The sequence below is a fragment of the Cottoperca gobio genome, chromosome 13 (genome assembly GCF_900634415.1).
Source record: "Cottoperca gobio chromosome 13, fCotGob3.1, whole genome shotgun sequence".
In the NCBI taxonomy this organism is placed as follows: domain Eukaryota; kingdom Metazoa; phylum Chordata; class Actinopteri; order Perciformes; family Bovichtidae; genus Cottoperca; species Cottoperca gobio.
This window is the reverse complement of record NC_041367.1, coordinates 16748632-16775857: the sequence shown is the minus strand read 5'-3', so window position 1 is coordinate 16775857 and position 27226 is coordinate 16748632. Positions and strand designations below refer to the sequence as shown.

At 38.1% G+C, this 27226-nt stretch overlaps 2 protein-coding genes across 4 annotated transcripts; both read left to right on the top strand.

Moving 5' to 3' along the window:
* Positions 1–205: 205 nt before the first annotated feature.
* On the top strand, positions 206–10641 carry trpc4b (transient receptor potential cation channel, subfamily C, member 4b). The gene is given in 12 exon segments (XM_029446623.1): positions 206–598; positions 1790–2098; positions 2100–2309; positions 7145–7481; positions 7804–7943; positions 8233–8546; positions 8657–8852; positions 8954–9148; positions 9466–9507; positions 9637–9726; positions 9813–10083; positions 10231–10641. Coding segments are annotated over 12 exon segments (2616 nt in total). The 5' UTR covers positions 206–208; the 3' UTR covers positions 10353–10641.
* A 4472-nt stretch (positions 10642–15113) lies between these two features.
* postnb (periostin, osteoblast specific factor b) lies at positions 15114–26885 on the top strand. Of its 3 annotated transcripts, XM_029446970.1 has the most exons (23): positions 15114–15258; positions 15712–15810; positions 18400–18464; positions 18654–18811; positions 18891–19055; positions 19153–19299; positions 19654–19795; positions 20537–20749; positions 20867–21001; positions 21619–21767; positions 21925–22061; positions 22257–22387; positions 22498–22628; positions 22959–23061; positions 23196–23263; positions 23617–23662; positions 23800–23823; positions 24393–24409; positions 24449–24701; positions 24786–24833; positions 25342–25404; positions 25493–25528; positions 26303–26885. In XM_029446970.1, exons 1-23 carry the CDS (start codon positions 15140–15142, stop codon positions 26329–26331), a joined length of 2478 nt encoding a protein of 825 aa, XP_029302830.1. In that variant the 5' UTR covers positions 15114–15139; the 3' UTR covers positions 26332–26885. The 3 variants fall into 3 exon arrangements, with proteins under 3 accessions (XP_029302830.1, XP_029302828.1, XP_029302829.1); XM_029446968.1 differs by having other exon boundaries at positions 24393–24701; XM_029446969.1 differs by having other exon boundaries at positions 15140–15258; positions 24393–24662.
* Positions 26886–27226: the final 341 nt, after the last annotated feature.

Sequence of the window (27226 nt, the reverse complement as noted above, 5' to 3'; positions counted from 1 at the left end):
TACTACGTATTTTATGGCTAAACATGTCCTGAATAGCATAATGTAATGATTTTTTTTAATGATTTTTTTTATTATATTGGATTTTTCAAATGGGTGTATCAGATACAGTTTTGACACTATTTTTCCCACTGTAACTGAAACTTGGTCTCTTATTGTTCCCTGTCTTTTCTCATCCATTTTCAGTTGAGACTGTGATGCTGTAGCAGCAATGTCACAGCTGTATTACAAAAACACTGACAACTCTTCATACAGGGACCGCATCCCTCTGCGGATTGTGCGGGCCGAGTCTGAGCTCTCTGCCTTGGAGAGGGCCTACCTGGGGGCTGTTGAGAAGGGGGACTATGCCAGTGTGAAACAAGCCCTGGAGGAGGCTGAGATCTACTTCAGGATCAACATCAACTGCATCGACCCCCTGGGGCGCACAGCTCTGCTCATTGCCATTGAAAATGAAAATCTGGAGATCATTGAGCTGCTGCTCAGCTTTAATGTATATGTTGGTGATGCCCTGCTACATGCCATCCGCAAAGAAGTGGTGGGGGCCGTGGAGCTGCTGATCAACCACAAGAAGCCGCATGGGGAAAAAAAGTTACGGTCCATGGTAATATACCATTTAAAGTTTACACTCCCACAAGTGTTTCTCTTGTAGGTAAAGTTATTATATATGTTTTTGTCAGTCAATTTAATTGTATTCATTTTTGTGTGAATTGCAACCACACATATGTCCTCATCTGTACATAAAGAAGGAGTCAGTCGGCAAGAGTACAGTATGTGGTGCCTTTAATCAGCTTCAATGAGAAACATTGTTAGTTGACCTGTTTAGCTGTTAATGTTGGGTTATTTCTTTCATCTGCCCTGAATCTTTTCACCCCTTACGGAAACATTTCTTAAACGATCAAAAACATATATTACGCTCTAGTTAAGTTTGTTTGTATTCATTACTTCCAGCAGTGTTTTAAAATGATGTCTCCTACCAGCTGGTCATATTCTTATAGCGTCTCTGGGGTACACTGGCAACCTGCCCAGACTCCACCCTGCTCTCCTGGATGAGACTCTGTACTCCCCAACTCTGAAGAGCATGAGCAGTTTAGAAAATAGATTTTGAGATTCTGGTCACATGCATGCCTTCATTAACACCATCACTAGCTGGACATAACATATACTGTACAACTATTTGTGTCAATGTTATCTCAGATTGAATTAAATGGCTTCAGCACTGAGAGGTTTTCAGTCATTACATTGTTTAGTCTAAAACTAAATAAGTATGTGCTTTGCTCTGTTATTTGTTTCAAACATTGCTGTGTTTATTTTAGAAATCCAACTCGTATTTTCTGCTTGAAAGTTGCAGCACTGATACTCTTTGATGTGCTGCTGTGGCTCTTTTTGCCACAGCTTTTACAGTGGAAAGTCATTCTCCACTGTTTGGGTTTCTTGATATCTTTGTAAATATGTTTTTTCATGCCGCTGGGCCTCCCTGTAATGGACTTGCTGTATTCTGTCAAGTGAAGGAAAAAGAAAAAAGGGTTTAGTTGCTTCCAACCAAGAAGGCATTTTGAGACCAGCTGAACCACAAGCCATTAGCTGTGTGCTTGCCATTAGACAAGATGTTCAGAGACCCAAGAGAGATGAAATCAGACCCATTCAAACTAGTTTTTGTAGTTCATGTGAGGGTGTTTAAAAAAATAAAAACAGTGTTTTTTTGGGAATTATCTGATAAATAATAGTTTACTGTAAATTGATTCTGTTTCATGTCATCTTTATTTGTGTGTTCCTCTCTTGGCTTCCTCAAAAGGTCCCACCAATTCTACTGGACAAGCAGTTTTCAGACTTCACCCCAGACATCACTCCAATCATCCTTGCCGCCCACACCAACAACTATGAAATCATCAAACTGATTGTTCAGCGAGGTGTTTCTATACCTCAGCCACATGCTGTGCGCTGCAACTGTGTGGAGTGTATGTCCAATTCAGACGTTGACGTCCTACGTCACTCGCGCTCTCGTCTTAACATCTACAAGGCCCTTGCCAGCCCGTCTCTCATCGCCATCTCTAGCGAGGATCCTTTCCTTACGGCTTTTCAACTCAGCTGGGAGCTGGGGGAAGCTCAGCACAGTAGAGAACGAGTTCAAGTCAGAGTATGAGGAACTGTCCCATATGTGTAAACAATTTGCAAAGGACCTCTTGGACCAGACCCGAAGCTCTAAAGAGTTGCAAATAATCCTCAACTACCGTGATGACATCAACCCTCTGCAGAATGAGAACAATACTGATCTGGCCCGACTGAAGCTGGCTATCAAATATTGCCAGAAAGAGGTAAGTTCTTCGTTGATTATGAAATCCTCTTTGTCACATTACTGCTTTGGCCTACATCAGTACAATGACATACTGAAAACTGAAATGGTTTTACAGTATATTGATACTAGTGGAACAAGTACAACAAGGAATGAGTATAACATTATTTGAACAACATGGACTGGATAACAAGAACGGTTCAACGATGAGTTGTAAATGGCCTGAGATGGGTGGAGATGTCCTTAGGGAGTTTAGAATAACATATAATTGCCAAACTGGCTTTTAGCAATGCATTACAGTAGCACTCTCAGAGAGTCCCATAACAATTGGATAATTGGGGATAATTATGGATGGCCATTTCCCGGAAATACATACTTATAATATTTTAATTAGGGAGGGAATCTTTTACTGTCTTTTAACATCTTTTGTGTGGTATGTATCCCCTGGATGCAATGCCAACTTTCTGTTGTTTGTTGTTAAATAGAACAACTAAAAATGTACACATTGCGATGACACAGAGGCAATAACAAACTGAGATTTAACAAGCGTGTTTTATATTAATCAAAGCTATTTAAGTATTGGTTATGAAGTTTATGATGGATTATACAAGTAATTGCATATTGTTGGATTTTTGCTTAACACAGCAACAGGTGACAACAATAGTTTCTCTTTATAGCGCGGAGTCAGGAAATGTGTCACTTTATCCATTTACTGCATTCACACAAGTAAAGAAATATGCTCATTATTGTATTTGTTTGTTTATTCTTTCCTGCGTAACAGGCTAAAATAATAAAATAGTCTTTTATTTGTTCCCCTCATTAAAGAGACTACATCCTGCTTTAAGGGTCTTGTTTAACAGCAGTTGTGTATTAATTGCAGAGTTAAAGGCTCATACCATCTGTGCACTGCTCATCTGCTACATTTCAATGTTGTTGTTGTTAAATGCCTTCAGTTTTTAAGAGTGTTTGTATGCAGTGTTTGGCTTTTCTGTTATATTTTGACGAGACAGTCGGCAATGTGAGAAGGAAAGATCGGTGGTGACTGTTAGTGTTGGCAGCCCTTTGTGACACTAATGGTCTCCATGGCAAAAGGTTTTACAGCTAAACTTCTCAACTGTTTTGGACAAGATTTATTTGGTTTGATTTCAGACCCACATTTTCCATTAATCATCTACTACCACCCACACTACTACTGCTGCTGCTGCTGCGTAGCTGCTACTACTAACGACTACTACTACTACTACTACTAACTACGACTACTACAACTACTTACTACTACTTAACTACTAACTAACTACTACTACTACTACTAACTTACTACTACTACTACTCCACGACTACTTAGCTGCTGTGCTTACTACTCCCACTACTAACTAACTACTACTGCCTGCTTGCTGCCGGCTGCTACTACTACTACTACTACTCTACTACTACTACTAATACTATTACTACTAATACTACTACTCTACTACTACTACTACTACTACTACTACTACCTACTACTACTACTTACTATACTACTACTACACTACTACTGCTGCTGCTGCTGCTACTACTACTACTACTACTACTACTACTACTACTGCTGCTGCTGCTGCTACTACTACTACTACTACTACTACTACTACTACTACTACTACTACTACCACTACTACTGGCTGGCTGCTGCTACTACTATCACTACTACTACTACTACTACTACTACTGCTGCTGCTGCTGCTACTACTACTACTACTACTACTACTACTACCACTACTACTGCCGCTGCTACTACTACTACTACTACTACTACAACTACTACAACTACAACTACAACTACAACTACAACTACAACTACTACAACTACTACTACTACAACTTCTACTACTACTACTACTACTACTACTACTACAACTACTACTACTACAACTACGACTACAACTACTACAACTACTACTACTACAACTTCTACTACTACTACTACTACTACTACTACTACTACAAACTACTACTACTACAACTATGACTACTACTACTACTACTACTACAACAACAACTACTACTACTACTACTACTACTACTACTGCTACAACTACAACTACAACTACTACTATTACTACTACAACTATCACCACCAATAATAATAACAGCAATGATCAAAGAATTATCTGCAGTGAGATTCGACTTTCTTGAGACCTGAATGCTTTAAGACTTAACTTTACTTGAGCTTTGGACACATCAGTTTCCATTTTTGCCATTTTAGACTTTGGGCACCATAGTGGTTACAGAGTTGTAATGGGCTACACTAGTGCTGGTGACATATATCACCTGTAACAGTTAAATGATGATGAAACGGTATGTACTGTACAATGATATAACATTGTGATAGATTAAAAACTATGTGGACTATTTGCTTTTATTTGCTTAACTAAGAATTATTTGGCTGCTGATTATCAAGTTTCATCATAATGAAACTTAAAGTGGAATTAAAAATCCTATCTCAGTCAAGTTCACATATTACGATACAAGGAAACTTTATTGTCATATCAAGTCAAGACAAATATTTAGAACAAGAAACTAGGATACATATATTTTACACAACATTACAATCACTGAAGACAATATGTTCAAGACCCTTCAACGTACATTTGAGGGGTCTTCCATAAGACGCTTTTGTCCAAAGCGACGTACAAAAAGTGCAAACAATCATGGAGATACAACTCCGAACAACAAGAATCTTGTAAGTACAATAGCTTCAAATAGGTACAATCGTATAAATGAACACTGTCTTCAAATAAGCCAGTTTGAAGTGCAATATAAGTGCAACATACAGAAACAATAGAATACAAATTAAACTATTAGCTATAAATAAGCCAAACCAATATAAGTGAAACATACAAAGAACAGTTATTTTGTTTTCTTCATTCGCCGAGGTGCAGTCGAAACAGGTGAGTTTTCAGTCTGCGCCGGAAGGTGTGAAGACTGTCTGCTGTCCTGACATCAATGGGGAGGTCGTTCCACCATTTTGGAGCCATAGCAAACAGGCGGGTTTTGTTTGAGGGAAATCTGGGTCCCACTCGTAGTGAGGGAATGGCGGGCCATTGGTCAACGTAGACCAAAGTGAACATGATCATTAAGAAACACACAAGTAAAGTATAAATTGTATTTTCTGTGAAATTTATTTAGATCATCTGCAAATACACTGACCGAATGATATTAGTATAATTAATTGGCCCAATACTTCTTTATGTCATCTCTATAAATTTGCTTTAGGTAAGAATTAATACTTGAAGGGAAAAGTGGTGTGAAATGGATGGAGTGATTTTCCCCTTCCCAAAATGTCCTCAGACAAAGTCTGGTCCCGCCAGATGCCACCTTTTGCCTCCAGTCATGTTATGGCAAGTCAACATCTCACAAGGACAGATAGGAAACATTAAAGATGTCAGATTCTGCATTGACAGATGAACTCATCACCCACAATGTAATGTTATATTATACCATAATGGGGATCCATTTGGCCATAACTTGGTTAAGATGAAATTACCTTCCATCACCATCTGCAGATCTCCAGCAGATGTTTATATCAAATCTCAAAGTCAATCACTTCCTAACAGAGGATTCAGAAATGTTTTCCCACTTGGAACTTTTTCCTTGCATGTTTACAAGATAAGAGTCTGTTATTCATTTTGTATCTCACGAGTCACATGTAGTGTTGTTGTAATTTCTTGATTTCTTTATTGTCTTGCCTCTCTATGTATGTCCAAAGGGGTGAAGAATGTTGAAGTATATATATATATCCCTTGTGGTGGGTTATCAGCAGGACGCTTGCCAGTTTTTGTCATTTTAACATCACTCTATGTTACACCTGTGTAAAGGAAAGGTTTATTTGGTCCAGGCGTTTCCCAAATGTCTGCTGGTACCCCCTGTACAAATGACCAGTGTATATTAGGGAAAAGATATATAGACATGTGGTGTACCTGGGGGGGGGGGGGGGGGGGGTTGTTTCTGAATAGCAACTGAAAAATATATGTTACATGTGTTTGTTCAATGTCCTCAGTTGGGGGTTCCTTAAGGATGGTTTTAGATGGTTGTTATACAGAAGTGTAGGGAGTTATCGCGGCATATCCTACCTGTTCGGGACATACAAGCTTGATATTTTGAGGACGAATCAGATCTGAGGTGTACATACCGGTTTAGTGGCAGTTTAAACTTCATTAAAAAAACATTGGTCTTAGGACGTGACAGTAATCAATATTACTATATCTTGTCAAATATAAAAATATCTAGCCACTTCTTAAATTGTAGGCTAGACACCACAGCATAATAATAAATACATGTTTATCCAGTGGAGTTATACATTAGGTCAGCAGTGTTGTTTGTAGAGATTAAAAACAACAGAATAAGTTACATATTTACTGTTCTAACAAAAGTTTTTAAATGCCTTTCATGAAACATGCTTATTTAAATTATAACATCTAAATGCTAGTGAGATTTTACATCATTTATTTCAGTTTGATAGAGAAAATTGTGTTTATGGAGATCGTTATAGCCAAGATAATAGTAGAATTAAAATGTCCCATGCATTCGGTTGATACTATGTAGTGCAGTGACGTGACAGTGAGCACCATGACACTGACATTTTGAATACAGCCTTTATGGTCTTGAATAATTGTTTTTTGTTTGTTTATTTTTCTTTTGTGTATCATTTTGTTTATGTGTACTGTGTGCAGGTCATGGATGGAGGTAGTTTAAGCTTAATGCTCTATGTTCTGATTTGTGCATCATTTTCTGAATGGATTTCTAACACAAGGAGGTAAATAAAGGAGAGTTTATTAATTTTAGTTAACTTGACTTTCTTTGTCTCTCCTTTTCTCTCAGTTTGTTGCTCAGCCCAACTGTCAGCAGCTGCTGGCGTCGCGGTGGTATGATGAGTTCCCAGGCTGGAGGAGGCGTCCCTGGCCAGGAAAACTCATTACATGTATCTTCATTGGCCTCCTCTTCCCACTGTTATCCATCTTCTACTTGATCTCTCCAAAGTGCCGCTATGGCTTATTCATCCGTAAGCCCTTCATCAAGTTCATTTGTCATACTGCTTCCTACCTGACCTTCCTCTTCCTGCTCTTCTTGGCTTCGCAGCACATAGCCTCCGCAACACGGAACATCCAAGGCCCACCACCCACCAAGGTGGAATGGATGATCCTGCCCTGGGTGCTTGGTAACAACAAACACACACACACACACACACACACACACACACACACACACACACACACACACACACACACACACACACACACACACACACTCTCTTAACACTTAACAGACTGCTGTTCAGTCTCATGTTATCATGCACTGTTGTACATCTGCATACTGTAATCACACACATTTGGAACCAGTCAAACTAAGGTGCTTACTGTGACCATGGACACACTGTACTATCTGCACACTGGTTGTTTGCCACACTGTTTTTCCTGTGGATACTTGAGTGACAGTCTAACAATGACAAATTACTTTTGTTGTTTGTTCATCTCTCCAAGGCTTTATATGGACGGAGATCAAACAGATGTGGGATAGCGGTTTCAAAGACTACATAGATGACTGGTGGAACTTAATGGACTTCATAATGAACTCCTTGTATCTTGCAACCATTTCTCTGAAAATTGTTGCCTATGCAAAGGTACTGTACATCTTACAGCACAAGATATTTGACAGCCATTGATTAAAAAAGATGGCAGCTGTTCTACTTACTTTCTAAAACAGGTATATTAACCCAAACTTTTAATTTTGCTGCAGTCTTAATCATAGTTTACTTTTAAGAGGAACATTTTAAAATAAATGGAATCACTGTATTTCCTTGTGTTTTGCAGAAGAAGAGTCAACTTGTGTGCTGGAAAACTTGAAAATTGCAGCATCTATTTTTGATGGTAGTCTTGTAGTCATTGTTCTCCGTCTTTTGTTTTTTACAGTACAATGGGGGCAAATGCTGCAGAGACAGCTGGGAAATGTGGCACCCGACTTTGGTAGCAGAGGCATTGTTTGCCATCGCCAACATCTTCAGCTCCTTGCGCCTCATCTGTCTTTTCACTGCCAACTCTCACCTGGGCCCCTTACAGATCTCACTGGGCCGCATGCTCCTGGATATCCTCAAGTTTCTCTTTATCTATTGTCTAGTGCTGTTAGCTTTTGCCAATGGCCTCAACCAGCTCTACTTTTATTATGAAACAAAGGAAGATAAATGCCATGGCATTCGCTGTGATCGTCAAAACAACGCGTTCTCAACGCAAGTTGGAATTCTTAATAAAAATTTCCCTGACAAATATGCATTGTTAATAATTAATATGTTTGTTTTTCTGCATCACTTTGTTTGATATATGGTTGTTTGCTTTTCAGGCTGTTCGAGACGCTGCAGTCATTATTTTGGTCTATATTTGGCCTGATTTCCCTCTATGTGACCAACGTCAAACCAAAACATGAATTCACTGAGTTTGTGGGCTCTACCATGTTTGGCACGTACAATGTAATTTCCCTGGTAGTGCTTCTGAATATGCTAATTGCAATGATGAACAACTCCTACCAGCACATTGCTGTGAGTGCTGTAACATACCTCATTTATATCTTAACCACACTAATTTGTCTTGTATTCTTTTGAAAACAGTTTTTAAGAAATGCTGTTTGTTTTTCTTTCAGGATCATGCAGATATAGAGTGGAAATTTGCAAGAACAAAATTATGGATGAGCTATTTTGAAGAAGGGGGAACTTTGCCGGCTCCTTTCAATATAATACCCAGTCCAAAGTCAGTTTATTATCTATTTAGATGGATGAAGAAGTTTTTCTTTGAGAGAACAAGCATAAAACGTCTTGAAACCTTTGAAACTTTGGGGGTAAGGAGTTTCCAGAGATTTGCTCTGATCTATGTTGTCACCACTACATTGCATACACTTTCAATGACTGTCTGGTATTATAGACTGTATCTCTATCTGTATGGTGGCTCCAAAAGAATGAAGAGAAAATTAAACTACCCGTTCTCTTCAGAAATTGATTTATTTAAGTTTATGTGGTCACTAAGTGAATGTATATCATAAGACTTCCTATTGAGAAGGGGCAAGTAAAGTAAGAGCAATTCACCCGACCATTGCAAGCAGAAACACAAGCAGATGTGTCGCTTTGTTAATGAACATTCTTTTTTCTTTTATTGTAGAGACGTGCAGCCGAAAATGTAAGATTAAACCACGAGTATCAGGTAATTAGTTGAATTCCATAATGTGCATTAACGTTTTGATGTATTGTTTTTGACTAAAGTAATTTTGGTTAAACTGTATTTAAAAATAAATCTGTAGTTATGCCTTAAAATATTATGTGTATTTTTTAGGAGGTTTTGAAGAACCTTGTGAAGCGGTATGTGGCCGCAATGATCAGAGATGCCAAGACAGAAGAAGGGCTGACAGAAGATAATTTCAAGGTAGTATTCAGACAAACTCAGGTCTTTTTTTTAATGGCTGTGTTATCTCTAATGATGTTTAATCTCTAGTTCTCAACAATTGATAGGAGCTTAAGCAGGATATCTCCAGCTTCCGCTATGAAGTCCTGGGAATGATGAGTGGTAAACCTCAAGGTGGGGTAGCAGGTATCGTTGCAAGCTCCACCTTGGCTTACCCTGGAAACCCATTCAAATATTCTCCAAAGTTTCCTATTGATGAGCCTCAACTGAAGCTGAACGTGTTTGATATGACCACCCCCACCCTACAGAGCGGAGCTGCCACCACCACCAGCTCTGTTGGCTCTAACAGGCAAGCCAATGGTTCAGTTGTTCTGTCCAGCACAGGACAGACTCGGAACAAGCTATCCCAGAATGTCTCAGATGCTGGATCCCCCCAGAGACAAAGCGGACCCTCCTCTCAAAAATGTGATGAAATATACTCATTGTCAGAGGGAAATATGTTGGGATCTGGTGGACAAAACCAAGGACAACTTCAGACTGAGAAAGTAATCGTGGAATTCCTACAGAAAGTGGATAAGGACATTCAGGAGATCGAACATTCTCGCAAAGATCACACTGAGGAAGTGAAAAATGGGATGAAAGATTAATCAAATCAAGTGAGAGATTTTAATCATGTTTTAAAACATGTTTGGATTGCAACTTTCATTCATTCATCAACCGGTTGTAAACCATCAAAAATATTAAATCTCTCATGACAAAAATGTAAACTTTATATTCAGTTTAAATAATCTTGTATTTTGTAAAATAGTATACAGTATAATGAATGGTATAATAAGATTATGTTATCACACATTATATTACATGCATTCCCCTCTGAGAAAATATACAACACTACTGAGTGAGGATTGACCTCAATAAGTGCTAACTTAAAGCTCAGGGAATTGTGAAGCAAGTTAGAAATGTATTTTACACTCAGCATTTAATTCCAAAGAGCCCTGACACCATGCTGCCTATCCTAGCATCCTTCACCTTGAACTGTCCTCTTACTGTGATGTGCAAAAGTATCTTAAATCTCTGTCTATAGAAGAAATATCACTTCATATTCTGACAGTATCCAGTCCTTTCAGCTAAAATCAATACAGGAAGAAATAGTCAAGAACATTAATGATTGTAGTATTTAGCACCGGAACAAATTCTATATTACATTTGTACAAAGTATCCAGTTGATTAACTAGCAATGTAGCATCTAGCTAATTCATAGATCTAGGTCAGCTATTTTATTCAACCTGTTTAGGTTGAGAGAGGGGAAAATAAATTCTCCTAATTCTGTTGTTGGAGGCAAACAATGCAATCGAATTCAATTTGTTACAAGAGGTATTCCTCAACCTGGTGCGCCATATACTATACCTTGCAGGCGTAAGGGCCCTCTTGTGATCTATATGTTACTGTGCAATTTTGTAACTTGTAATGTAATGAAATTTTTCAGCAATTAAATTAAAGACAATGGTAGTTCAAAAAGCAGTGTTTAATAAAATAAAATAATAAATAAATAGAGTAATTTAGAAAAACATGCTGCTCTCCCTTTCAACCTGTTGCACTCTTTCTCCATAACGTATAACATATAACACCTGAGGGCTCCGCAGGCCACCGACTCTTTTAAGAAGAGCCTAAAAACCTTTCTCTTCAAAAAAGCATTTCTGTAAAATCGTATGTCTGTTGTTGTTGTTGTTTTGTTGTTGTTTTGTTGTTGTCCTGCATTTTAGCACCTTGAGATTGCTTTTAGCTTTGAAAGGTGCTTTACAAATACAATTTATTATTATTATAATTATATAAAATAAGCATTTCACTAACATTAAGACAGAGAGTAGATGTCACAAAGACAGAAGAAAACAACTCAGACTTGTTGAATTGACCTTTCTCTTGATTTGCTTCACTATTGAAATCTCTCATCTTGTTTACTGGAGAATTTTCCCATAAATAGTTTGTTACCTTCTCTCTGGCTGTTTATGCAGGCTAACACAGTGCACTAGATGCACAGTTTACATAAACATCCTTTTGAGAGATTTTTCTCTTGTGCATTGTGACCTCTCAGAGGACAGGCATTACCCAAGGTGCTGGTGCACTCTCTTAATTGCGGAATAAATACTTATTTGGTACGTTATTCATATCCTGCCTGTCCATTCAGGTGTAACATGACTGTAGCTCTTCTCATAAACAGTGAGCTTGCCATATTTGCTGTATTTCATATCATCATTTAAACTTGCTCTGGCAACCTAGGATCAGTGATATACTGTATGTAACTATAGTAAGTCAATTTACTAAAGACTTGTTCTTAAAGTATGTTGATATTGTACTTCCATGTTATGCTACTTTATACTTTGACTCCACTACATGTCACATGCTTTTTACTCTACAGTAGATCATTTGCAAGTTTTTACATACAAATAATGACCTTATAGGATATGATGCATTATATTTAAAAGTCCAAAAGTATATGAATGTGTTAAAACTAGCTCCACATTGATCAGCTACACAATTACAATGCTAATACATTACTAATAATGATCCAATGATATAATCACATAACTCTGAAACTAAGTTAATTTAAGAGTTTTACAACTGTTACAATTTAACCACTGATTGTTATTTCCAGCTCCTTCTAGTGATTTGCTGATTATGTGTTTAGAAGAACTAGTGAAGTGCCCGTTCTAAACATGGCTGTTCAGAGCGGGCTGAATGCACTCAAACACAGGTCCAATAGCTACTGTCTGGTTCACGGGGAAAAGAAAATACACATAAGTCCGGCTAAGATCATGGTCAGAGAAACCGGTGAAATACAGTTAGCGGATGTGTTCATTTCCAAATGGGCATATTTTTCGCTTGCTTTGACAGAACCACCGCGGTTATAAAGTAGAGTAGCCTATGGATTTTGGTGCCGCTACTTTGTCGAGGGTAACGTTATAAGTTAGTAGCCTATGGCAAAAGCGTACAAAATGTCAGTTGCAATGGCAGAGGGGCTCGGTTCTTGTATGCTATCCGCTCGTGCTCGTTGACTCCAGGGTAGTGAAGTCCAGCATCTGTGTAATGCTAGTTATCCATCCATGTTAGCAGTAGGCTACACCAAGCATCCACTAGCAAAAGTGAACTGCACTTAATAAGTCACGGCCTGGCGAGAAGGGCCTTATTGAAATTGTGAAATTTCTCACATTGAATCGCATTTTTGAGAGCCTAAAAGTGCTCCAAAGTGCGATTCAACTTGGCACAAAATTCAAACATGGTGAACACGTGAAATAGGCTATGGGTTTTGCGCATGGGCGCAAATACATAAGCCGAGCTACTTCTATTATAGTAGCAGTTAATTATCACTTAGTGTTGTGCTATTGAAGTTAAATTACATATATTCTGTATTTGTAACATATATTCAACTTTACACCTTCATAGCTTGAAGCTGCAAACAATTTAGGGTGATGAAGTGTTTAGATTTCAGTTACCATAGCAGCTTAGAGCAAATCACACTATCTTTAGAAAGCCAATCAAAAGACTGTATGTGTATTTGTATATCTGAAAGCTCACTCAATTTAGATTCTCCTTTCATTTCCACGTAAAGACAGTTGTGTGTGTGTGTGTGTGTGTGTGTGTGTGTGTGTGTGTGTTTGTGTGTGTGTGTGTGTGTGTGTGTGTGTGTGTGTGTGTGTGTGTGTGTGTGTGTGTGTGTGTGTGTGTGTGTGTGTGTGTGTGTGTGTGTGTGTGTGAGAAAGTGACTGAGTGTTCTGATTCAAAGTGTAAAAACCACGCTGTATTTCATATCACTGCAGCGAGTTCATCTCCATGCAATTGAGTACAGAGTCTTTAGTCAGAAAGACTGCTCATTGGAGTGTTGGGATTGTAAAGTTAATGCAAGACAGTCTTTAGGGGGTTTTATGTGCAAGTATTTTTCTAAAGGCCTTGACTAATCAAGTTCATACGAGGCATACTGCATTATTGTATCCTCAGCTTGTGTCTTTTCCCCCTTTTTTTTACCATCCATTGACTTAGTTGGCCAGGAGCAAATTACTTTCCTGCTCACATTTGTAACATCTGTCTATCCAGGAGGTTGAACAACATGTGGCAGAATGAATGGTGTGTAAGTGATGCCACTTGGGTATGCTATGAGCAACAACACCCACTGGTAAAGCTTTACAACAGCTGCACTTTTAGAGCGCATAATATCAGATGCCATGGGTCATTTTGCTTATTAGTAAGGAACTGAACATATTTATTTCAAAGTAGCTGCTTTGATATGTTTGACACATCTGTGCTCATGCTTTTAAAATGTTTTTATTCTTTCACAATTCACATTGTGATTTCACTTTGTGCATGTTTAAGCCAATTCACACATAATGACCTAAGTGTTGTGTCTGTAGTTGTAGCCAAGATACTATCTGTGTCTTGTTAGTTCTTGCTTTACAAGAACTAATCAGTTCATTGGGTTTAGACCAGAAAACAAACTCAGACTTTATATCAATGTTTGGGTTGATGATTTGATGGTCTTGTTCTTGGTCTTTCATGTTTCAAATAGTGATTTACATCAGTATTTATTCCCTCTCAAATGTAACTTTTTTTGTGTGGAAATAATATCCGTGTAAAAGAGTAATGTTTTGAGACTCACTGACTGCCTGCACTCCCTCCCACCACTAGGTGGAGCAAACTACATTCTGAAAGATGTATTCAATCAGTGCTCTGGCATTTGTTCAGAGCAGAGATTATGCAACAATTCTTTGTTTGCAGTCCAAATAAGTGACTCTTTTACACACAAAATAAAGCTGGATTCTGTATCCATCTGCTCATTATATATGTCTCTTAATATGACGCTCATTTTCAGTGCTCTAAAAGAATATGCAAAAGCTAATAAGTAGCAGTGCAGAGGTATATTTACTTAAGTAATGTGTTAAACCCTCATCTTGAGCTTTACCATTTAAATGTATTAAATAACGACAGTGTGCTAAAGTGTCCAGACAATTTAACCCAAATTATTCAAACAAAAAATATTAAAACAATTTTAGAATTGTTTAACATAACAAAGCTTTAATTGTAAGAAACACATTATGTGTGCACCTTTTTTAAATGTGCAAAAAGAAGATAGACAAAGATTACAAAACATTCTATAAATGTGATAGTAGTCCCATTTTCTTTATTGGCCCGCCATAAATTATTGAATATATACAATTATTTACTCAATTTAAATCATCATAATTCATCACACACACACACACAAGTGATAGCTTAGTGTATCTGTATATAGGGTTACTGTTGTAGAGAGGTTCTGGGTGGTCCTTGCATGCACAAAATGTTGCCATCCTCCTTGAGTGGAGGGTAAGACTTGTGGTATATAAACTCCCACTCTGAGTCTGCTCCCATTACTCGGGGTCTGGAGGGGCTAGCTAAGAAATCAAGGATGAAGCTCCTTTTTGTAGCTGCCTATGCACTCTTTGTGCTCTCCATATTTGACAAGGCTGACTCTTCAGCTTATGACAAAATAGTTGCCCACAGTCGCATCAGGGCAAGAAAAGAAGGGTAAGATTATCAATATTTTTATTATGATTATTTTTGCTTTATTATTATTTAGTTTATTTTTACACTCTTGTGATTTCATCTGGTACATTCTAATGTAGTCACAATAGTTTCACTTGTATCAATTGTTCATTTATGGAAATCCTGAGTAATATTGCATTTCACTTAGTAAAGAAGTAAACAAGTTATAGTTGTGGAATTATACCTCAAAACTGACAAACTAATTTCATATTCAGCATGCATTGATGTTGTGATTATTTATATTGGACTGTCTGGTTTCAGAAGCAGCAGGGGTAGTTGCCAAAGAATTAATCATACTTGACAGTGTCTTCCCCAGTAGGGCTGTTTGTCACATTCAAATGTGAATTATTTCAGTTTCCATAGAATCTGTCTCATGTGTTTTAACAGCTGAATAATGCTTCATCTCTTCTTTTTTTTACCCTCAATTCTCATCAGACCCAATGTCTGCGCGCTCCAGCAAGCCATGGGGACCAAGAAGAAGTACTTTAGCACTTGTCGTAATTGGTACCGAGGGACTATCTGTGGAAAGACAGCGTGAGTGTTCTCCTGTTTAAAGATGCAGAACATTATAAGCAAATTAAATGACTAAACAAGTTTAACCTGAGCATCAGTTCTGTAAGTTTTAGAAAACATTGCATTTGCCTTCCGTGCCTGCTTCTTCTACTGCTTCTTTAAGGGTTCGCATGGAAACTTTAATGTTTCCATAGAGACAGACATCTGTTATCTCACTTGGAATTAAACTACCGCTTAAAATGAAAAACACATTTGTGGACGCTGCCTTGAGTTCTTTGTATTGGAGACTGTCCTATTCGATCCGATAAACTGTATGTGAGGGTTTTCAAAACTTCATAGGCCTGGTTGTCGTTGAATGCCACAGTGGTGAACCACTGATTCCAGGCTATGATGTGGCGACAAAATGTTGACTATATTCATGAATGGAAAAGCGTTCAGCTCAGTCATTCTACTCAACCTCTTTTTCACTTATGGTTCCAACCCCCTCAGCACTTTTGTGTTTAAACATGGATCGAAGCCATGCCTATTTTACCGTCTCTCTCCCTCTCTCATACGCACAAACACACATTCAGCTGGCCTTCTACACTTGCATTATATATTAAGTCATGCTTTGCACCCTAAATAGGCTAAGGTCCTCGTGATTCATACACACTGCTCTTTGAACTTGGAAAAATATCCTTTTCAATACAGCCAAACAATTGTATGTATTTCAATGAGAGTCTGGCATGGGTCGGTGGAATCAATGAAAAGATAGCTGGGCCAAAGTTGAATTCATACGGTAAACTGGTTTACTGATGCTGATACAAGGTCTCCTGATAATAATAATAATAATAATAATAATTCAGGCTAACTCACTGACCAAAATGATCTAATATGGCTTCAATTGCACTTTTTACAGTAGTTTCTGGCAATTGAAACTGTGTCTCAGCCAGCCAAAGTATACTTGTACTTGTCCAATTCAACAAATGAGAATAGTTTTGCTTCTGTATTTCTATAGAGAAAGTTTTGACCAACCACACTTCCAAACTGCCTATTAATGATGAGTTCATTGGAATAAAGCCACATACAGTTTATGTTATGTTTGAGAAAATGGTCCTGATTCTTAGTGGAACAGGTCTTTTATAGAGATGCTGACAAGTCAAAAGTTTCCAACAGCATGGCCAGACAAAATCCCTCTGTGTGGGAGAGCAATGTAGCGAGGGTTTTGCTGACTCTGCCCCAACGGGGCTTGTGTGATCTCATCCCAGTCCCTTCAACTCCATTCAACTTTGATTAAAATACAGCTTTTAAAGAGGTGCAGTTAGCCATGACCCAGAAGCCTTGGCCTATACCCTGTCTGAGACAGTTGACACATGTTTTAGCTTATACCCTAATTACTTTTTTGGACTGTTGGAATCTCACTACTGGAGGTTTTTGCCCAAAACCACCTATTTACAATTACTGCATGTATAGCATCTTTTAGTTTTGTATAGTTCCGATCATTCAATCCATTTACGTCTTTGTCCCGATCCATGCCGCCAAAACCACTATTGTCAGTTGTGAACTACACATGGCACACATATGCAGCTTTCCTGGTGCAGTTATGGTGTGGGAAACTACTAAAGGTACTTGTTACTCTTATTTTAATCATGCTGAGCTGATAAGTGGGGGAAGAAGCAACTCCTTTGTTAGAGTTTTTCTAACAATAAAAACTGGGCAGTCTACAGTAATGAACTCCCCAGCCAACTCTAGACGCATGTGGTATTGTTAATCCCTAATATTTACGTCTGTAGGGTTCTTTATGTCTTGTGGGTCTTTTTATTGCTGCATACCTGTTAGTTATTTGAGGCGAAATGTACATCTCCAAACGTCTGGTTTTCCAAGAACTGGAAACAATGATATAGTTCCAACATGTTCAAACCTGCTGACGCAAGGGGTACTGTATAGTCATGTTTATATGTAGCAGCTGCACTTTTACTATCCTCCTCGGGCTACAGTGTACTATTTACAGTAAGTAGTGAGCAGAAACGTCTTCTCACGTGTTTGTTCAACAGCATTTAAACATTTCTCATGTGTATCTAAACATAAATCATAAATGGTTGTTCTTTAAATGATAAAAGTTTGTATAAAAATGGTTTTAAAAAGTTCCAAAGAAATGACTGTTTCCATAAATACCATCCTTGTTTGTTTGTTCCTTGTGTCAACCAAAATTTCCTAAAACTCAACTGTAATTACAGTTTTTCAAGGCATGAAATGTTAATGTGTCTGAGGTTAACCAAATGCCAAGTAGAGTCCACATTAATTGCTTAGCTTCAAATAGGAGGTCTTTGTAGTATAAATCTACTACTGTAATGGTAGTAGTCCTTGAGGAACCCTGTCCATTAGGTTTTGGCCTAAGCGGTAGGATCACATGGTCTGTTTGGGTAAGGAAGAAGATAATGAGTAACATCTGGAAACATTGAACACACTCAACCAATGTGGAATGATGGTTCAGCTCAAAACATGGCAGCCAGAAAAAAAATAAAAGTCCTTCACAGCTATGTTGAAAGATGCTTGCAAACAGTATTTCAAAGGATGTGCTACTGATTTGAGACGATACCAACGTTTCTGATCTGTGTGTTTTGTCTACAGAACTGTGCTTTATGAGTGCTGCCCAGGGTACATGAAGCTGGAGGGCATGCTTGGTTGCCCTGCAGGTACAGTGCTACATTCTAGTACATGTATAAAGGTTAGATGAGGCCATATCCTCCAACTGTAGAGCAGATGTGTGCTATTTTTAAAATTAGACCAAATAAACTAGAAAAGGATGATGTAGCATATTGTCGACACAATTTTCAGAATGGCAGACAGACATCTAATAATCCTTATTGTAATCTCATTCTTAGTGGCCCCAATCGATAATGTGTATGGCACCTTGGGTCTGGTGAAGGCCACCTCAACCCAAAAATACTCTGACATCTCTAAGCTAAGGCCTGAGATTGAGGGACCTGGATCCTTTACCATCTTTTCCCCCAGTAATGATGCCTGGGATCTTTTGGATGAAGTAAGTCAAGAACAAAATGAAAAGCTGTTTAGGATCTCTGTTTGTAAGGTTTTAACATCTTGTTTTCCACACCTAACAGTCAATGAAGAATGCACTGGTCAGCAATGTCAACATTGAACTGTACAACGCTCTGCATTATCACATGGCCAACCAACGCCTCTTGACCAAAGATTTAAAGGATGGAATGACAGTCACTTCAATGTACAGTGACCTTGGTCTCCAAATTAACCATTACTCCAATGGGGTGAGTAATACCATTCAGTATTATCATAGCAGTCCTCTTGCAGTTGTACTAAAAACACTTTTCAGTTGTATAACATTGAAGTGTTCGGTATGTGCAGGTGGTGACTGTGAACTGCGCCAGGATTATCCATGGCAACCAGATAGCTACCAATGGAGTTGTGCATGTCATTGACCGTGTCATCAGCGCTGTGGGAAACACAATCCAGGATTTCATCGAGGTTGACGATGACCTGACAACTCTGAGTGTAAGTAAACACATACAGGGATAGATGACAAAATGTAAACACCTCAAGGACAATGATTAAGTAAGTGAGTGAGTAAGTGCAAACACATGTTACAAGTTATTAAAATGAAATATGCAGAGCACTTTAGAAAACATTGCGGGTGCATAAGTAAATAAACAGCAATCATTTGACAAAGACCACAGAATGAAATTTCCTAATGCAGGGATTTAGAGGGAATAAAAAGTGCTGAGTTTGTATCTGTGATTTAGTCATGTATCAGATGATTAGGTTGTTATGTGTATCTCCTACAAATGTTGCTACTGTATTCCTTTGTATTTTGAAGTTCACTGAACATAAAAATAAATCACAATTTAGGATGTGGCCCAAAACTCTGGATTGCTGGAGAAGCTGGGTCAGCCAGGACATTACACTCTCTTTGCCCCCACCAACGAAGCCTTTGAGAGTCTGGGCAGTGAAGTGTTGGAAAGACTTCAAGGCGACAAGAAGGTCATCAAAGGTAAACCAGACTTTTATTCTTAAAGGACTGTCACAGTTCACTCACCACTCACAGCCATTTAAAACATAGCAGTGGAGACTGATCATTTATATTATTTATATTAACCGTTGCAAATTAGCAAAAGGAATCACATTTAATGATGAAGGTGCAGGAAAATTAATGCAGTGATTCCTTAGTGGCATGTATCCTAGACTTAATCCCCCATAAAACTCAAAACAGATGACGGCACAATGGATCAGGTCAGGATCAATAGACTGTAGCTATTAGTATTTTTCTTAATTTGCAAGAATTGTACCACTATAATAGTCGATCAGAGCAAGTTAAAGACTTCAAATATAAAGTGACTGTAAGCTCTTGAAAAATCCAGGATAAAAACAAAAAGAAAATGCGGAATCTCAACATTGAGACAACACCGGGAGGCAGGAAACAGCTGCTTTATTGAGCAAACTGGTCAAATTGGCAACTGCCCAACTTATTTTATTAGCCCACAGCTTGCCTGATGATGTGAGATCAGACCATTTCACACAAAGTTAAACAGAACTGTGACGAAATAACAAGTCTTCTCACTCAAGGACCCAAGGGATCTAAAGGGTCTTCAGGTTCCCAGGACGTTATATGCTCAGCTGCAATGTAACATGAGAGGGAACATAAAACAGCCCATGCAGCCAACTGACCTACTTAAATAAATGTCTACCTATACACCTAAACCACACATTTCAGAACTTTGTCTTGGTTTTTCAGCTCTCCTCAATTTCCACATCCTGGACTCAGTCCAGTGCGCTGAGGCCATCATGTCTGGCACCTCTTATGAGACCCTGGAGGGCAGCAGCATTGAGATCGGCTGTGATGGCGAAAGTTTAACAGTCAACGGTATCAAGATGGTGCTCAAGAAGGACATCGTCACCACCAATGGTGTCATCCACCTAATTGACAAAGTGCTCATGCCAGACTCAGGTTGGATTCCCATATTTTCCTCTCATTTAAGATTAACTGGTTTACTGCATTAATACAAATATTGTTTTTCTGTAATCAATATGTTTAATGGAGTTGGGATTCCCTTTGCCCTTTAAGCTAAGCAGGTGATGGAACTGGTGGGAGAATCCCAGTCAACCTTTGGTGACATGGTGTCCGAGCTAGGCCTTTCTGCTTCCATGAGATCAGATGCTGAGTACACTTTGCTGGCTCCCCTCAACGTTGCCTTCAATGGTAATGACATAATGTACGCCGCTCTGTTTTTTCTTCAGCAGGTGGCTAAATGTGAACCCTGGCTGCTCCACACTCAGTCACAGTTTGGAATAAAGGGGGAATTCTTTCCCCCTCATGTGTAGTCACAAGTGAATAGATGTGCACATGTAGGGAAATTACGGATCCATAGAACATTCCTAGACTTCACCTGAAGGGAGTAAGGATGTTTTGTTTCTGTAACAAGAATGTTTGATTAATCGAGGCAGAACACTTTTGTCTTTATCTATAAGCATATGGTTTTTAAATGGCCGTACGGAATGCCGAGGCCACAGCTGGATGTAACAGGAACGTACTATTCAAACTGTAAATTCCTCCATGTACAGCATCTCTGTCTCATGATTTGTAGGTAACTGTGGTCCACCTACAGAACTGTGCAGTAAACTGTCACTGAGAGCAGAAATGTCTTTGCACACAGTTAGTATTGTGGCTGCTGCTCTCTGGACAATATATTTAAACTATGAATATGAATATAAATGCTATTGTTGTTGCTAAAGCCAATACATTAGAAGTAAATGTACAATGTTGCTGGTATGTTTGATTTTTAATGGGAAACATAAAATCACTTATTTTCTCTACAGATGAAGTGATGTCCATGGATCAGAGTATGCTCAGGTTTATCCTGGAGAACCACATCTTGAAGAATAAGATTGTCCTGGGACAGTTGTTTAATGGTCAGCTGCTGGAGACAATTGGAGGCAGATTTCTGAGGGTCTTCATCTATCGCACAGTGCGTCCCCTTCTCTGAAATTGTGCCCAAACATTATGGCTGGGTGCCACAAAACACACACTATATTCATTACCCCTGTTATTTGACCATCAATCGATCATATCTTTGAGACGTAACATTAATACCCTTGCCATTTACTTGTGGATTATTTCTCCAGGCTGCGTGCATTGAGAATTCGTGTCTGGTGAGAGGCAGTAAAGAAGGAAGCAACGGGGCCCTTCACCTCATGAGGACCTTTTTGAAACCGGCGGAAAAAAATATGTTTGAGATTCTGACAGAAAATGGAGGGTTCAAGTAAGTGCAAGAGATTCCTAATGAAAATGGACTGCGGTATCAAAATGCAGCATAATACTCAAACCACATATTTCTTTACATTTCCATTAAATCCACATGCTACATATGGGAATGAGAAAGTGCTGTTGTTGCAATATGTCAGCCCTCAGTGGTTTCTGTAACAGCCAAGTTACTGTTTTCTTCTCTGCACTGCAGGATCTTTTTGTCTCTGATGGAAACTGCTGGCTTGACTGACCTGCTGAAACAGGAGGGAGCCTTTACTATGTTCGCCCCAAGTGATAAGGCTTTCGCTGACTTGAGCAACAGTGATTTGTCCTTGTTGAAGAGTAGGTCTCCTATAATCCCTTTATCTCTTAATGTGTTACAAGCACTTACTGTTTGTTGCTAGTTGAAAATCACAAAGAATGAGTTAATGATATTTCATTCTTTATTTCAGGTGACATGAATGCTCTCAGAACCATCCTTTTGTATCACATCAATAATGGTATCTTCATTGGTGGTGGTTTGGAGCCTAGAGTGACAAACCTTCTCAAGTCTCTTCAGGGCAGCAACCTCAGAGTGATGTCTGTAAGTGTATAGCACAGCAAGACTGAACAGCTTGTATCTTAAGTCAATAAACTGTATACCTTGAGCAATCCAAGTATTATAACTTAAAATAAAAATGTGTTTTATTAATTCAGTACAATGATGATCGTTTCAATCATTGTCACATATATTATCACATTTATGGGATTCAATAATAACCTACATTTTGAAACAAAGTAACCTCAGCAAGCTAATGACATTATTTACTGTCGAATAGAGTTCATATATTCCTTATATTTTAAAATACAGGTTCATTCAAGCCCCTCATTTTGTGTTTTTCTTGTTTGTAATTGTTTTAACTGTCTCCCTCAGGCAAACAACTCTATGCTAGTGAACTCTGTCCATGTCCCTGTATCTGATATCATGGCCACAAATGGAGTCATTCACTTCGTCAACCAACTCTTGTATCCTGGAGGTACAATTTACACCCAGTCAACTTTGTTAATATTCTCTTCCTTTTTTAAATTTGTTAAGAGATGCACTCTCTGCACTGTTTTTATGACTGTTGCAAAAGCCAGACTGCCATTAACGCCCTGCACTTTCTTCTAGATATCCCTGTTGGAAGCCAGGATTTCCTCATGCTATTGAAGAGGCTCGTCAGTTACATGCAGATCAAGGTGTCACATCAAACGTGTACTTCTCGTAATTAAAGCTGTGAGGGTTATTAAGGGCAGGGTGCAGTTTTCTTTGTTCAAGTGTTCGTTTTTTTATTATTCCTTATATTGCTGCCAAAATACAATTTATATAAATATACAGAAATTACAAGACAAGAGCCTGCTTGAAAACCATCAGAGCATCAAGCTATTGGTTTTGAACATGGGCGATGTGACTGAGCTCAGCCGTTGATTTATTTTTATTTTACAGGTTAATTGATGACAGAAAATAACTTTTTTACTTTATACCATGTTATTAATGTGTAATCTGCTGTACAATATTTACATATACATATATTTTACCTTATTTTCTACAGTTCATTTCAGGATTCAGATATCAGGAAATCCCCCTTACATTTATGAGTAAGTATCAATATTATTATTGTTTAAATTGTTTATTTATGTTTAAAAGAATAAATAAATTGGAATACAGTATTATTATTTTTTTAAGAGACATTCTTCACTGTCATTAATGGCTTAATATCTCCTGTTTTTGTTAGAGAGGATCATCAACGTCCAGGAAGGTACAGTAATGATGATTACAGAGTATTATCATCATGTGATTCCTAAGTATGACAGATTGTATGACATTAATGAAACAGTAAACAGTAAACAGCCTCCATATTGCAGCATATAATTGGGGAAGAAATATGGAGGCTACTGTGTTCAGTTAAAACATGTACTGATTAATCACTTACACTTTTCATTAATCCATCATGTCACACACATACAGTATGTAAGTACAGACATGCAGGATTTAACAGCTGAAGGAGCTTTAATCAGAGAGGAAAAAAAGATCATCTCTTTCAATGCTACTGGCTAATTCTTGTAGCTGTCAGCTATAACAATTGATATTTAAAATATGAATTAACACAAATATAAAAGTAACGCAATTTATGAAACTAAAACAGCGGTGCAAAAATAATATTTTAAAACTAGATCCTTTGATTATGAATCACATTTTTGTCAGCGCAAACCTTCGTGATCCAGTGAAAGGTTCATTTGTTATGATACCTGCATACAAATGAAAGGTCTCTGCATCGAGGGGCACTGTCTGTAGTTTCCATGTAGTCAAACATGTCTTCTGTTGTAGTTCCTGGTATCACCAAGGTTACCAGAGTAATTGAAGGTCAACCCGCCATCACCAAGGTTACCAGAGTAATTGAAGGTCAACCCGCCATCACCAAGGTTACCAGAGTAATTGAAGGTCAACCCGCCATCACCAAGGTTACCAGAGTAATTGAAGGTCAACCCGCCATCACCAAGGTTACCAGGGTCATTGAAGGTGAACCCTCCATCACCAAGGTTACCAGGGTCATTGAAGGTGAACCCTCCATCACCAAGGTTACCAGAGTCATTGAAGGTGAACCCTCCATCACCAAGGTTACCAGAGTCATTGAAGGTGAATATTCTTTACTTGAATCAACATGTCCATAGTTTTATATCATTTATCATCTTACAAACTAATGGATGGTGTCGTCCTCAGGCCCTCAGTACTCAGTCAGCTCCGGCACCACCAACATCGCCCTGGAAGGTCTGTGAAACTAATTCAGATTCGAACACAAGTTTTAGGATCATTTAAGTTCTTTTAAGCATTGGGCCTTATTGTCTTAGTTTGTATCACTGTAATGATCAATGGTGTTCATCCATTGCTCACTTCTCTGCAGTGGTAATTGTGGTTGGATGTGTAAGGAAATGTTATTATACATCACTTGTGAATATAAAATAATAATAGTTAGATTCACACCAGTTCAAGTAATTAACTACAAGTAATGCCACTTGTAAAAATAAGAAATTTTTACAAAAACATACTACAATGGATGCTAATGTGAGATTAAATAGATTTAAAACAAATAGTATGTAAATCTCATGCAGCTGTTTAATCAGGTACAATGTGATTATCATCATTGCTTTATTAAGGATAAAATTACAAGAATATAACCTGATTATTCTTTAAGACAAAGTGTCTTACAGCACATATCAATGCATCTCTGTACAAAAGAATCCAGTTTCACTTTAGGGATGTTTTCTTTTTCCTTCAGGAACTGACATTTCAGGTCTTGCCAACATTGGGGATAGTGAAAGACTTGCCAGGATTATCCAAGGTGAGTTTAATCAGTTTTCCCATCTCAGTGAATGGGAAAGAATAATTCACAAGTAATGTGTGACTTCTATGTTTGTTTGCCTTTATAGGCAGTACAAGAAGAACCACTTCCCGAAGAGTTTTAGGTAAAGAAAAATCAGCTAGTCTAAATAGAAATCCTGCATTTGTAGTACATGCAGCGTAACCTGTGAGCTAGTTCATGCAGTTAACTCGAGTCCGCTGCTATGTTCACATGGCATACTCTTCTCCCTGCATCACATATCTAATGCAACCCTTCAATCATGGCGGGTGTAATAATTTTACATTTTGGGAAATACATTTAGGCTACTCGCTTTTTTGCTGAGAGTTTGATAAAAAGAATCTTCTTATCTAACTTTTGGCAAAAAAAGCAAGTATTATTTCCCATAATACTTTAAGCTAACTGCGCGCTGCTCTCTCTTTTGCTGACATGCTTGCCGCCACAACGCTCACATGAAAGCTACGCTGACACTTGGTGCTAATGCCATTGCGGCTGCTGTTCATACTGTATAGCATTTCATGAGCCTATGGAGCTTTTTTGGAGGAAATGAGGACATGGTTTTTTGGTGAAAGCATTACAAAATCTGAAGGAGGCATGCTCTCAACTTGAAAAACACGCTCTTGAATAAAAGAAAAGTTAAAAAACTCCATATGAGCCTCACCTCCACTGCAGCGTCCACCTGTAGGCTTGGAATCTATACGCCTCTGTATGGGTAAAGTTATTATCATCACTTCCCACTCCCTGCTGTGCTGAGCTTAATGTTTCCTTGTGGGGAGTGATGACATCAGAGCATCGATGCTAAACTTCAACGCAGTTCATATTCTACATTCACATCTAATGACTGACTATATGGTTCTATCTTTTTCCCTTTTTTTACCAGCTGGCAACAGGAGGAGAGTAAGAGAATGAGCACGGACGGATGAGAATATCGATGTTGTAAAGGCAGAGAGAGACACCAAACCTAGAGATTGAAAGTGTTGTTTTAATACAGGGGATACACACTTAAAAAGACAGTGATTCCAAATATACTGTAGGAGGTATAATTGACAAAAATAAATCTATTCTTACAAATTAATGGTGCTTTGAATGTATATGTATTTTGAGTGTACAATGTCTAACAAAGAGTTCAGCATATGTAAACAGTGTTCAAATTAACTTTTTGGCATGACTTAGAGTTAGAACATAAAACATTTCAGTTCACTTCTCTATGCCTTTGCTATAAGTGTTTGGGAAGATTTATAAATGTCAGCATGATTAAGATTGAAAACGAAAGGATGGTGAGTTTTCAGATTTTAATTGTTTAATTGTTTTCCTTTCTGTGGCTGTAAGTTGTTTAAGGTTTCAATGTTGTCTATGCTTGTATCATTTGGATCGATGTATCCAACTGCAGAATATTTTTAACATCTTCCAATAAAGTGCATTCTTTTACATAAATATGGCAATTTGAAACGGGCATCTGAAGAGATTGTTGTTTGGAGTCATTTGTAATGTATGTAGCATTTTGTATTTCCAAGTACAAGGGCTTTAAATTAGACGCTGAGTCATCATTTTTAATGGCTCAGTCATTTTTCTGGATGTTTAAGAGGAAGCGTATCTCCATATAATACAATATATGAACCTTACATACAAATACAAATAATATAATGTTAAAACAAATCGATAATTCATATTAACTTTCAAATCAGTAATTATGATATACTTTACAGTGGTTATATGTTTATCAGAAGAATGAATTATATATATATAAGCCGGTGTTTGCAACAACACAGCCAGTTGAAATATTTGCCCTGAGGTTGCAGGGACA

What these genes read in the sequence shown, in the direction of transcription:
- postnb (XM_029446968.1), top strand. Translation starts at nt 15,140, where the DNA reads ATGAAGCTCCTTTTTGTAGCTGCCTATGCACTCTTTGTGCTCTCCATA. An exon ending in CCTGGGATCTTTTGGATGAA is followed by an intron (nt 18,812 to 18,890) that starts GTAAGTCAAGAA and finishes CACACCTAACAG; the next exon opens with TCAATGAAGAATGCACTGGT. An exon ending in ATGACCTGACAACTCTGAGT is followed by an intron (nt 19,300 to 19,653) that starts GTAAGTAAACAC and finishes ATCACAATTTAG; the next exon opens with GATGTGGCCCAAAACTCTGG.